This window comes from Dendrobates tinctorius, unplaced genomic scaffold, assembly GCF_039654945.1.
Source record: "Dendrobates tinctorius isolate UK_male_01 unplaced genomic scaffold, ASM3965494v1 ptg000171l, whole genome shotgun sequence".
Lineage (NCBI taxonomy): Eukaryota > Metazoa > Chordata > Amphibia > Anura > Dendrobatidae > Dendrobates > Dendrobates tinctorius.
In genome coordinates this window covers 22804642-22819115 of record NW_027361838.1, presented here as the reverse complement: position 1 = coordinate 22819115, position 14474 = coordinate 22804642, and the positions used below count along the sequence as shown (strand labels likewise).

Here is a 14474-nt window from a genome sequence, read left to right as displayed (position 1 = left end):
ATTTCTTGTTGAATATGCTTTTGGTTAGTTTTTTAAGCCTTTCAATAATCTGTATTAATGCTCACATTTGTCAAGAGTTTGCTTCCAATAATAACTTTTACCAGTTTAGTTTCATTTATTAACATTTATTAATATGGTTCCCTTCCAATGTGTATTCATACAAGTAGAAACGTTAAAGCAGTGTTTTTGTGATGTATTATATATAGTTTTAAATGTTACTTTTTATATATTCAGTTAATAGGATGTCTGGTTAGGAGCATTTATTCCTGGAAACATGTTCAAAATCCGAGAGACACATTTTCCTTGTTTTGAAAGCCATTTGTAAAAAAACAAAACTTTCCTAAATGTATTTCCTTTGAAATCAGAAAGCCATAGTTTACCCCTGTATTCATTTATGTTGAGTTTGTGCCAGTGATGGAGCATCTACAAAGTGGCAAGTGGACTGATAATAACACAGCAAAGGAAAAAAGATTAGACTAATAATGGCATGCACATCCACAAGGTAGAGAATTAGAAAAAACTTTATTACACCTCAAAACATCACAAATTTAAACACATTTAAAACACATATAGATACAGACCAATGACCAGAACCCCCCAATAATGTGACCATATAGGCCATTAAATACACCATGAATCCAAAGCATGAGCTGACTGACAATACAAGTACATAATGGTAAACATGGATAACCTGTGTATATTAATACTAAACTGTAATGCACATAGATTGTAATTTATCCACAACAATATATAAACACCTTAGATTAGTATACACCAAAAATCAGGTCTATATCCATATATGGTAGCCATATCCTTGACATCAGCTCAAATCAGGCTTGTATGAAAAACGCCAGGCTTAACTAAAGAAGCCATAGATCAATTCATAGAGTCCCAATAGACCAAAGGGGTGTTTTTTTTCTAATTCTCTATCTTGTGGATGTGCATACCATTATTAGTCTAGTCTTTTTTCCTTTGCTGTGTTACTATTGTTTACAGACTAGGTTTTGCACCCCTTTCTTTTGATATGATTGGATATCATTGATTATAGTGTGCCTTCTATTACCTCTCTATGGACTGATAAAAGACATCTGCCTTTAAGACATTTTCCTTTTTAATTATATTTTGCAGATAATGTCATTAAAAGGATATTTAACATTTTGAAGTTTACCTGGGTCCTTTTCCTGGCATCCCTTGATAGTTTTACTGCCTGGCTCAACTCAATTTCTCGAGAACACATTGATATCTCCACAGTGCTAAGAATAGAACGTTGTATGCTGACCAGAGAAATTAAAAAGGTAAACCACACAACTGTCGTTGAAACCCTGTGAATCTGTCACTAAAGCATGCAGTGGCATGTAAAAGTTTGGGCACCCCCAGTCAAAATTACAAAAAGGAAAATGGTCCGATGCTAATGTTTGGGCACCCTGCATTGTTAGTACCTAGTAGGAAACCCCTTTTGCAAGTATCACAGCTTGTAAAGATTTTTTTGTAGCCAGATAAGAGTCTTTCAGTTCCTGCTAGAGGGATTTTCATCCATTCTTCCTTGGAAAATTCTTCCAGTTCTGTGAGATCCCTCAGTCGTCTTGCATGCACTGCTATTTTGAGGTCTATCCACAGATTTTCAATGATGTACAGATCAGAGGACGACTGTGAGGGCCATTGTAAAACCTTCAGCTTGCACCTTTTGAAGTAGTCTATTGTGGATTTTGATGTGTGTTTAGGATCATATCCATTTGTAGAAGCCATCCTCTTTTCAGCTTCAGCTTTTTTTTACAGATAGTTTTATGTTTGCATCAAGAATTTGTTGAAATTTCATTTAATCCATTCTTCCCTCTACCCATGAAATGTTCCCCATGCCATTGGCTGCAACACATCACCAAAGCATGATTGATCCACCCCCATCCTTAATAATTGACGGACGAGTTGTTTTTTTCCCATAAATGATGTGCCCTTTTTTCCACACATAACTTTGATCATTGTGGCCAAAGAGTTCTATTTTAGCCTCATTGGTCCACAGGACTTGTTTATTTTATGGTGAGGATGCAGAGGAGGTTTTGTTCTGATGATGCTTCCATGAAGGCCATATTTGTGCAGGTGTCTCTGAACAGTAGAACAATGTACCACAACTCCAGAGTCTTCTAAATCTTAAGATTTCAATATGGTTCTGAGACTTTGAACTCTAATATCTCTAAAACTACAATTCATTATACATTAAAAGTTAGATTTTATTATCCTACTAATATATATCCTTGCTGCTACCCTCCCTCCATGATAGTGAACAAGCCATTACCCTACCAGGCTATTTAAGGTCTGAAACCTTGGTCAAAGTTATCTGAGCACACAAATCTCGAAGGGTGCCAAAACTTTTACATTAGCTCATTTTATTTTTGTAATTTTTAAAATGTAAAAGATGAATATATATGTATACCATATATAGATATAAACACCCAATGGCTCCATACTTCGGTACAGTGTAATATATCTTCAGTGCTCATTTAGGCTACACACTCTGTCTGGCAGGATCTTTGGACTTTGGTCATGTGACCCTGATGACATTATCACAGGTCCTTCTGCACTTCTATGTTGCTAACTTCTTATGATTGGTTAGCGTCATACAAGAGGCAGAAGTACACACCCCAGTTAAAAGTATCTAAGGGTATGTGCACACGATCAGGAATGGCTCAGTATTTGCTCAGGATTTGACGCAGGTGAAATCTACACCAAATCTGCTTCTGAGGTCATCTGCATTTTTGATGCGTTTTTACTTGTGTTTTTGGTGCGTTTTTCATTTCATGCGTTTTTTTGGTCATTTGAAATAAAGCTAATTGAAAGTTGGCTTCTGGGAAGGAAAAAAAGTGATTTCCTGTGTGCAGATATGTCGGGGTATGTTCCCACGGTCAGTAAACGCTTTGGGTTGGATGCTGCGTACATCCGCAATATCTACCTGCAGCGCTAAGCTGTTACAGCATAGTGGAAATGCGGCCCATCTTTCCAGACTGCAGCAAGTCAATTTATGTAGCTGCATAAATTACCTGTTCACTATCATTAGATGCAGTAAAACTGCATTATCTTCCTAGTCACATGCGTATTACGCATGTGTACTAATTTAAATAATGGTGACTCTTGTGACACAGCCAGAAGTACATGGCACAGCAAGTGGAGGAAAGCACAGAGAGAGGTCCTCTCCTTTTTAATAAATAAATAATAATTTAAAAAAAAATGGCGTGGGGGTCCACCTATATTTGTTAACCAGCCAGAGTAAAGCAGACTACTGGGACTGGTATTTCAGGCTGGTAAGGATCCAATATCCATGAACCTTACCAGCCTGATAATACCAGGCAGCAGCAGTCTGCTTACCTTGGATGGTGAGCAAAAATAGTGGGATCCCCTCCAAAAAAAATAGCGTGGGGTCCTCCTGTTTTTGTTAACCAGACAAGGAATAATCAGACAGCTGCGGCCTGGTATTCTCATGGATTTTGACCCTCACCAGCCTAAAAATAGCAGCATGCAGTCGCCCCTCAATTGATGCATCCAAAGATGCAGTAATTGTGGCACTTTACCTGGCTCTTGCCACTTGCCCTGTAGCAGTGGCAAGTGGGTTAATATTTGTGTGGTTGATGTCACCTTTGTATTGTCCGGTGACATCAAGACGAAACATCCATTACTAATCCTATAGTCACATGGTAAATAAAGACACAGCCAAAATAAAGTCCTTTAATTGAAATAATGACACAGACCTTTAATAGATCTTAATTAAACCATACTTACTCCATCGCCTAATTCCACCAAAGCCCTCGGTCTCCTGGAAGAGAAATAAAATAAAAAAGCAACAGTATAACCTTACTTGTCCGCCGAGAAGATATAAATACTGTCCCACGACGAGTCCAGCTCTGCTACATCTGGATGCCTTTGGCTGAAAGGTGGCATTATGCCACCATCCAGCCTGACATCCAGACACAGCAGAGCTTGAAGAAGATGACCGTTGATGACCAGAGATAACTCTGTCCCCGGCGGTTAAGTGCACTGCAGTTCTCGCCGTCTGCTGATCATGAGAACTTGGCTAGTGACCGGAGATAACCCCGTCCCCGGCGGTCACGTGCATGGCAGTTCTTGCGGTCAGCTCAGCTCATCGTGAGAACTGCAGTGTATGCGAACGTCCGACTGAAACAAGGTATGGCATTATTTAAATTAGTACACATGCGTAGTAAGCTGCGTTCCCGCACTTAATACGCATGTGACTAAGAAGATAATGCGGTTTTACCGCATCTAATGATTGTGAATGGGTAATTTATGCAGCGGAGGCCGAGCGTCTCCACTATATAAATTGACATGTTGCGGTCTGGAAAGACGCGCTGCATGTCCATCTCCGCAGGGAAGCCGGAAGCGTCTCAGGACGCATAGTGGAGATATGATGTCATGAAATCCCATGCACTATGCTGTAACATCTTGCCGCTGCGGGTTTGACGCTGCGAAGGTACGCAGTGTCCAACCCGCAGCATTTAATGACCATGGGAACATACCCTAATAACACTAACTTGAACTCAACTAAAGTTAACTTATGAGTTGTCAACAATGTGATTGGTAATATCTCCACAGCTGAAAAGCGTAATAAAAAAATGCTATCTATCTGTAAATATAAGGTTAGTCTAAAGGCAAATATTATTAAAATGCTCTGCAGCAACTATTACATTGTGTGTTTAGTTCAAATTAAAACATTTTGTGAAAGGTCCTCTTTAAACAACAGTTCAGTATGGTGATGTTAAAGGTATCAAATCTAATCTAGGAAATTATACAGAAACTTTTAAAAATGTTTCTGGAAATTATTATGGTAAGTTTCACAATTGTGCACATTAATTTTACATCAATTTTGATTTATTTGAAATATTTCTTTAGCTTGAATATGAGGCATGTTGAAAGCTTTCAAAAGCTAAAATTATAATAATTATTTATTAATTCTTTAGGGTAACGTTCCCACACGGGAGAGCATTCACATGTATTACCAAAACCACATAATGATGACAATGTCTAGAGAGTCGGGACTAGATAGACTTGACGACCAGCCTGGTTCAGCTTCTGGTCATCACAGCCATGGAAAAATAGCAAGTAAAAGGATGGACAGTGCGGACTCTGCTGCTTCTCATGATAGCTTATCCAGGTACAGTAACTACACATAAAAGTGATACATGAAACAGATATATAAAAATAAGCAATAATAAAAGTGCATTATCATGTTTGATACTGATGTATTGAGAGATTGTGAATCATAATCTACTTGTACGCTGATGCAATGCATATTGCTGTGTCTGACTGCTTGGAAACTAGGCTATCCAGGACAATAACGTAATATATGATGTGACTATTTAATCAGATTTCCAACTTTCTGAAGAGGAACTATTTGGCCACTTAATTTTAAAGGGAATCTGTCATTAGGTTTTTGAAAACAGGAGAACTACAGGAGTTTTTTCTATAAAATTGCAAAAGTTATATTTAAATATCCAAAAAACCACAAACAACACACACAGGTAAAAAGTGAATGTGTTCAGTCAGACACCACAAAGGGACAATGGGCTTCCATTTAAAATACATATATATATATGTCATGCTGATGTATATCCCTGAGTAAAAAGTCCCCCCCACACAGAAAGTATATGAAGGATAACAGGTCCTATTAGTCCATGAGCCAAGAGCCAATTTTGACGATATCGGTACCAACCGGAGTGACTAATTCTCTTTGGTGTTTTTAGGTAGATGCATGTCTGTAGTTTATGTTTTGATATGATAGCCCTTGCACATCAGTAGCTTAACCCCTTCAGGCCTATTTGTACCCAAATGCCTAGGCCATTTTTTGTAAATCTAACCTGTCACTTCATGCGGTAATAACTTTGGGACGCTATCACCTACCCACGCCATTCTGAGATAGTTTTCTCGTGACATATTGTACTTCATGGTAGTGCTAATTGTGAGTCAATAGATTTTACCTTTCTGCATAAAAAATTACAAAATACACGAAAATTTGGGAAAAATTCGCTATTTTTGAACCTTGAAATTCTCTACTTTTTACAAAAATGCTGATACCCCCCATAACAGTTATTAGTTTACATTCTCCACATGTCTACTTCACATTGGCATCATTTTGGAAATGAAATTATATATTTTTCGGATGTGATAAGGCTCATAGTTTTATACGCAATTTTTAAAGTTTACGACTAAATTTCCAAAACCCATTTTTCCAAGGACCAAGTCAGTTCGGACGTCACTTTATGGGTCTTGTATAACAGAACCCACCCATACATTACCCCATTTTGCAAACTACACCCCTCAAGGTGTCCAAAACGGATTTTCAAAACTTTGTTAACTGCTTAGGTGTTGCACAGGAATTCAAGCAAAATGACAGTGAAATATCAAAATTTCAATTTTTTGGCAGATATTCCATTGTAATCCAATTTTACCTGCAACCCAGCAAGGGTTAACAGCAAACCCAAACCCAAAATTGGTTACCCCAATTCCGAAGTTTATAGAAACACCCCACATGTACACGTAAACTAAATTATGGGCGCGCAAGAGGGCTCAGCACAGAAGGAGAGCTATGCGGTTTTTGGGATAATAGATTACACTGGAAGAAATCCAGTGGGCCATGTCATATTGGAGAGACCCTGAGGTACCCCCAGAGTGGAAACCCCCAAAAGGTTACCGCAATTTGGAAACTACACCCCCTAAGGAATGTTTTAGGGGGTATAGTAATCACTTTGACCCAACAAGCGCTCCATTGGAGTTTCATGCACTTGGTTGAGGAAATTGAAAAGTACGTTTTTTACCGAAAAATGTCGCTTTAGGCCCACATTTTTCATTTTGAAAAGGGGGACCAGGAAAAAGTACACCCCACTTTTTATTCCCCATTGTCTCCCGAACACGGCAATACCACAAGTGTTGTCTAAAGCCACAGTATTGGTGCACGGCAGGCTTCGTAAGCGAAGCTGCGGCAAAATTCACTGTAAGAACTCTATGGGGCCATGTCACATTTGGAGACACCCTGAGGTCCCGCACAGTGGAAACCCCAAAAAAGTGACCCCATTTTTGAAACTACACCCCCTAAGGAATGTTTTAGGAGGTACAGTAACCACTTTGCACCGGGAACCGGCTCCCGACCCGCGGCGATCGCCCGGCATATGATCCGGGTACGATTCGCCGTACCGCTACGGCGGCCGGCGCGAAGGGGTTAATGGTATTTTTCACCTTTTGAATAGATCCTACCTATATTTCCAAAAAATAATGATTAAAGGTCGATTTAGGGGAAATGCCAAAATGTCAATACAATGCATGTAGTATTTGTAACAAAATTTAATCCAAGTTATGTAAATACACACTGAACATGTCATGGGCTTGTCCATACTAATGTGTGTGTGTGTAGGTGTGTGTGTGTGTGTGTGTGTGTGTGTGTGTGCCAAGGGTTTTAATGTTTTTCTTTGTGTTTGCAGGTGTTTACTGACATATCTAATGGCATGATGGAAGTACCAGCGAGGAAGAAATCACGGATCGACTGTATCATACACTGCTCTAATGATGACAGTGATGATCTGGCGGTCCTACAGGATTTGGACTCCTGGAAAACATTGCTTAGGACTGCAAAGATCAGACAGCATGAATCCGTCCTGGAAGCAGCTAAGGGCCTTGAAGAACGAGAAATACCACACATACAATATCACCGTAAATGTCGTAGTCTCTTTACAATGAAGAAGTCACTGGATTCTATCCTTGCCAAGGGTGTCAATGTCGAAACAGCAAGCGAAATCCCCAGGAGGAGGCTACCGAGGGGTACCCCCAGTGATAGCAGGGTGTATGCCAAAGTATGTATGTTCTGCTAGAAGTCAAGCAAGTATCTCAAAGGAGAAAAAACAAGGGAGCCAATCATCCAGTGTGTTGAGCTACGAGCAGATGAGACAATCCGCAGAGCAGCGATAAGGAAAGGCACACAGAGAATCCTTGGTTTACTTAGCAGAGACCTTGTTGCTTCAGAGGGGCACTACCACAAGTCGTGCTATAAACTATTCACAAAAGATGATTCCCAAGTGGCCTGTAGGTCTGGTGCAGCAGAAAATCAGGAAGAAAGCAAGGAAGTACGCTACGGAGAGGCAGAGAGAGAAGCCCTTGAGGAACTCTTCTTGTATATAAGGACTGAATTGTTCCCAAACCCAGAAGTACTGCCTATGATAAACCTCACATCTAGGCTTCAGAGATGCATGATGTCCCGTGGTATCATCAAACTGAAACCATCGACAAAGAAACATGTTCGCCGAAAACTTGAAACAGAGTTTGGTGAATCACTCCAGTTTCTCTCCGATGAGAAAGGTAAGCTTCTAGTCTATCCATATAGCCTATCAATGGACGACCTTGCCCGGCAAGCACACAGCATGACAAAAGATCTGCAAGAAGCAAGAGCCGCTAACTCTGGAGATGTCGCAACCAAAGCAGCAATGCAGCTGAGGAATGAGATCAAGAAGCAAGATGTGAGTCAGCCATGGCCTCCCGATACAGATCAGAATGTCGTTCTTGCATTAGTCACTCAATTCCTGCAAACCCTGCTTACAGGAGATTGTGAGTGCCAAAATCCCTCTGAAAGAGCTCAACGTCTTGCCACATCCTTCGGCAGTGACTTGGTTTTTGCTGTTACCAATGGAAAGACAAAGCCACCCAAGCACGTACTGCTGTCCTTTGCAATTAAGTCTTTGACCGGCAATACAGAACTGGTTCGAACTCTGAATCGTCTTGGCCACTGTGTGTCATATTCAACGGCTGAGGAGATTGATACAGCCCTTTGTATCCAGAAGTTGGAATGTTCAACGGATGACATCCCAATGCCAGCAAATATCTACCCTGGTGTGTTCACAACCTTGGCCTGGGATAACATTGACAGACTTGAGGAGACACTAAGTGGAGCAGGTACATCTCATAGAGTCAATGGCATCGCTGTTCAGTCCAATGTTGCATGCTCTATGACAAAAGTCCTGCCAGATGTAACCAAGTCGAAGAAAAGAAGCATAATTCCGACAGAATTAATGCTACCAATATACAATGTTGGGTGGCGGAGAGGGCCACCCAGGATTGAGACTGCGAATGTTAACACTACCGAGGAGGTCCAGGATTCAAAAACCAAGAACCATATCTGGATTCTGGCTAGAATGTCAGACCATGAGGATCAGACCATTAGCAGTTGGACTGGGTTCAACATCCAAATCCGCAACGACATTGTAGTGGCCCAGGACACTGTAAGCTACCTGCCCACTATCAATGCTCCTGCAACAGCCATGTCCACTGTGAATGAAGTCTTGGAGCAAACACATGCCATCATGCAGACCCTGAAGCTTAACAGAATTGTGTGCGTGTTTGATCAAGCACTCTATGCCAAAGCTGCCGAGGTTATCTGGAAACAGGAGAAGTTCAAGAACATTATAATTAAAATGGGTGTCTTCCACACAATCTGTAATCTCCTCTCCATCATAGGTAAGAGATTTCAGGATGCAGGCCTTAGAGATCTGTGTGTTGAATCCGGTGTCATCGCTGAAGGATCAGTGTCTGGAGTGATGGACGGCCGGAGGTACAACAGAGCAGTGAGACTACACAAGCTGGTCTATGAAGCACTTATGAGGCTTGCATGGAAAAACTTCCTTCCATGGCTAGAAGAAAACCATGCAAGGGACCTTCACCATCTGGATGAAACACTGAAGAACATCACAAACTTTCGCATCAGTGTGTCGCAGGGATCCTTCAAAAAGTTCTTGGATAAATCTTGCACACTTACCCTGAAGCTCTTTCAAGTTTATCTTGAGACCTTCAGAAATGAACAACTCTCAGCATTCTGGATGTCATACTTGGACATGGTCGAGACCATGCTGGCCCTGGTTCGAGCTTCAAGAGAAGGCAACTGGATGCTTCACCTAGGAGCAATCCGACAGATGATACCGTGGTGTTTTGCCTATGACAAGGTCAACTATGCCCGATACCTAACCTATTACTATGCTACGATGTCTCGGCTGCCCATAGACCACCCAGAGGTCCATGAATATATCATGAAAGGTGGCTTTTCGGTCCAGATCGGTAGCAAGAATCCTTTTGGACGGATTTCTGTGGACCAGACTATCGAAGAAACAATCAACAAATACACCCAGACACCAGGGGGCACAAAAGGCTTCAGCCTCAAAGTTGGAGCTGTCGCCAGATTCTACTTGACATCGGAGTACCGCAGCATGTACTTGAGGCAGCTGAGGGCCCTAGTAGACCAACAATATACTGACTTCAGTCATTCAGACCTACAGGTGTCCAGGATTAGAAGAGATGAAGCCTATGTCCGATCTTTTGTTGAACTGCTGGAGACTGGTTGGTTGAACCCCTTCAACAAAGAGCATAATGGTGAACTTATCAGTTTATCAACAGCGACTGCAGCATCACCAGATGTAGCCAAAGACCTTCTAGGGGCATACAGTATAGGAGAGGATGCATATCACACATTCAAGGATGAGCATTTGGGTACCGATACGCCAACTACACTGTTTCATGACAAGATGACGAAGAACAATCTTAAAACGTTCTCTAACATCAGAATGAAGACACACAGACAAGGCCTTGGCAAGGAGGTAATTTTGAAGGCTGACAGGAACCTATTTGGCCAGATGATACTTGTAGCTGAGAACAGAAAGCTACAAATGAGTGATGTCTTGACTCATCCCCTGGGGCCATTGCCATGGGCACTTGCCAACGGTGATGGGTCTATCCGCAAGACCAACAAGGCTGCCCTAGCAAGGGAGTTGGAGAGGAATGCTCCTCCTGCAGAGGTGATCCCTGAGCCCTCTGCAACCATCATTGATGGGATGAGCCTGGTTCAGAAACTGAAGGGAAACGATGCAACATTTGCCCAGCTAGCAGGCACAGCAATGAGTCGCACTATCCATGAGGGTGCTAAGAGCAAGCGCATTGATATTGTCTTTGACGTCTACAAGGAGACATCCATCAAAGATACAGAAAGAGTCAACAGATATGAAGGCACAGGGATCCATTTCAAGAACATTCAACATGGGCACAACATCCAGCAGTGGAGAAAGCTACCAAGTAATTCCTCCAACGAGGCAAGTCTCATAAAGTTTCTGGTAGAAGAATGGAAGGCGAAACACCACAGGGAGAAGCTTGAGGAGAAGGAGATGTATGTCACATGTGAGCAGCTCTGCTTTAAGATCACCAAAGAACAGTGGGAAGAGGCTGCTGACCTTAAGTCAAGTCAAGAAGAAGCAGACACACGCCTCCTTCTCCATGCTCTTCATGCAGCAGAATCTGGTTACAAGTCTGTCATCATCACTTCAGAGCATACTGATGTCATGGTCCTGTGTCTGGGCATGTGCCACAAAATCCCATCTCACCTGTTCCAGAAATGCGGTACACAGAACCGGACAAGATTCCTGGATATCACCACTCTGAGCAGAACATTGGGAGGCAGCGTGTGTGATTCATTGATTGGTATGCATGCATTTACAGGCTGTGACACAGTCAGTGCATTCACTGGCCGTGGGAAGATGACGACACTCAAGCAGTTGAAGATGAACAAGACATACCAGGATGCCTTTCAGGAAGTTGGTCGTTCATGGGAAGTGTCTCCCGAACTCTTTGAGAAGTTACAGGAAATCACCTGCCACATGTACCTGCCAACTACCCAAACAACTGAGGTAAACAGGCTCCGGTATCAGCTGTTCTGTGCCAGACGTGGAGTGGTAGAGTCAAGTCAACTCCCTCCTTGCCAAGACTGCCTTTTCATGCATGCACTGCGTGCAAACTACCAGGCTGCGATCTGGAGGAGAAGTCTGCAGAGCCAGCCATTTGTTGCAAACCCAACAGACTGCGGTTGGATGATAGATAATAACGGAAAGCTTGTTGTCAAGTGGATGCGAGGGGCACCAGCACCAGAAGCTATTATCCAGCTACTGTCCTGCAAGTGTGTGCGGTCATGCGAACTTCCTCATTGTACTTGCCTCAGCAATGGCCTGAAGTGCACGGACATGTGCAGGTTACAGACATGCCAGAACAAGGGGATTGAAGACGAGCCAGTAGAACAACAGTCAGATTCAGAGTCTGATGTTGAAGATATTATGGAGTAACGTTATATAATTATACATACACACACAATATATATATATATATGTCATGTCGGACACTGTTCACACCAGGGTGTCCGGCAGACAGCGGTAATACCCTGTTGGGTATTCTGTTCCAGTCGGGATAGGGTTAACCAGGTTGTCATGCTGGCTGAGGGCTGGGCCACGCCCTTGGTCTTTAAATAGTTCGTCCTGACTATGGGCGTCGCCGACTATAGCTTTAGCCTAGTGCTAGCAATACCGGTCAGCAGTGGTGTTGGAGCGTCTGATATCTGGTGCAGTATATCCCTCAGTGGTTCTTTCTCCAATCTGTTGGTTTTTGCCTAAAGTAACCTTGGCATACCATGACAACATATATATATATATATATATATATATATATATATATATATATATATACACACACACACACACACACACATTAGTATGGACAAGCCCATGACATGTTCAGTGTGTATTTACATAACTTGGATTAAATTTTGTTACAAATACTACATGCATTGTGTTGACATTTTGGCATTTCCCCTAAATCGACCTTTAATCATTATTTTTTGGAAATATAGGTAGGATCTATTCAAAAGGTGAAAAATACCATTAACCCCTTCGCGCCGGCCGCCGTAGCGGTACGGCGAATCGTACCCGGATCATATGCCGGGCAATTGCCGCGGGTCGGGAGCCGGTTCCCGGTGCAAAGTGGTTACTGTACCTCCTAAAACATTCCTTAGGGGGTGTAGTTTCAAAAATGGGGTCACTTTTTTGGGGTTTCCACTGTGCGGGACCTCAGGGTGTCTCCAAATGTGACATGACCCCATAGATTTCTTACAGTGAATTTTGCCGCAGCTTCGCTTGCGAAGCCTGCCGTGCGCCAATACTGTGGTTCTAGACAACACTTGTGGTATTGCCGTGTTCGGGAGACAATGGGGAATAAAAAGTGGGGTGTACTTTTTCCTGGTCCCCCTTTTCAAAATGAAAAATGTGGGCCTAAAGCGACATTTTTCGGTAAAAAACGTACTTTTCAATTTCCTCAACCAAGTGCATGAAACTCCAATGGAGCGCTTGTTGGGTCAAAGTGATTACTATACCCCCTAAAACATTCCTTAGGAGGTATAGTTTCCAAAATGCGGTAACCTGTTGGGGGTTTCCACTCTGGGGGTACCTCAGGGTCTCTCCAATACGACATGGCCCACTGGATTTCTTCCAGTGTAATCTATTATCCCAAAAACCGCCTAGCTCTCCTTCTGTGCTGAGCCCTCTTGCGCGCCCATAATTTAGTTTACGTGTACATGTGGGGTGTTTCTATAAACTGCGGAATTGGGGTAACCAATTTTGGGTTTGCTGTTAACCCTTGCTGGGTTGCAGGTAAAATTGGATTACAATGGAATATCTGCCAAAAAATTGAAATTTTGATATTTCACTGTCATTTTGCTTGAATTCCTGTGCAACACCTAAGCAGTTAACAAAGTTTTGAAAATCCGTTTTGGACACCTTGAGGGGTGTAGTTTGCAAAATGGGGTAATGTATGGGTGGGTTCTGTTATACAAGACCCATAAAGTGACGTCCGAACTGACTTGGTCCTTGGAAAAATGGGTTTTGGAAATTTAGTCGTAAACTTTAAAAATTGCGTATAAAACTATGAGCCTTATCACATCCGAAAAATATAAAATTTCATTTCCAAAATGATGCCAATGTGAAGTAGACATGTGGAGAATGTAAACTAATAACTGTTATGGGGGGTATCAGCATTTTTGTAAAAAGTAGAGAATTTCAAGGTTCAAAAATAGCGAATTTTTCCCAAATTTTCGTGTATTTTGTAATTTTTTATGCAAAAAGGTAAAATCTATTGACTCACAATTAGCACTACCATGAAGTACAATATGTCACGAGAAAACAATCTCAGAATGGCGTGGGTAGGTGATAGCGTCCCAAAGTTATTACCGCATGAAGTGACAGGTCAGATTTACAAAAAATGGCCTAGGCATTTGGGTACAAATAGGCCTGAAGGGGTTAAGCTACTGATGTGCAAGGGCTATCATATCAAAACATAAACTACAGACATGCATCTACCTAAAAACACCAAAGAGAATTAGTCACTCCGGGTAGTACCGATATCTGGCCCGGCTCATGGACTATATATAGTGTTGAGCATTCCGATACTGCAAATATCGGGTATCGACCGATATTCGCTGTATCGGAATTCCGATACCGAGTACCGATATTTTTACAATATCGAATACCGGAATCGGAAGTTCCCATAATGCAATGAGCCAGTTGTGTTAGCCATGTTAACTAATGGCATGGCTGTGATTGGCTGCTGAAATGATGTCATCATGATGCGCGGTC

The 14474-nt window shown here is 42.0% G+C and overlaps 1 protein-coding gene across 1 annotated transcript in view; it reads left to right on the top strand.

The window, feature by feature from the left end:
• Positions 1-14474, top strand: part of PIEZO2 (piezo type mechanosensitive ion channel component 2) — a 438513-nt gene that overhangs the window by 337166 nt on the left and 86873 nt on the right. The window contains exons 34-35 of the mRNA XM_073550976.1: positions 1129-1295; positions 4962-5155. Of these exons, the coding sequence (XP_073407077.1) occupies positions 1129-1295; positions 4962-5155 (361 nt within the window). The remainder of the gene's footprint in view (positions 1-1128; positions 1296-4961; positions 5156-14474) is intronic.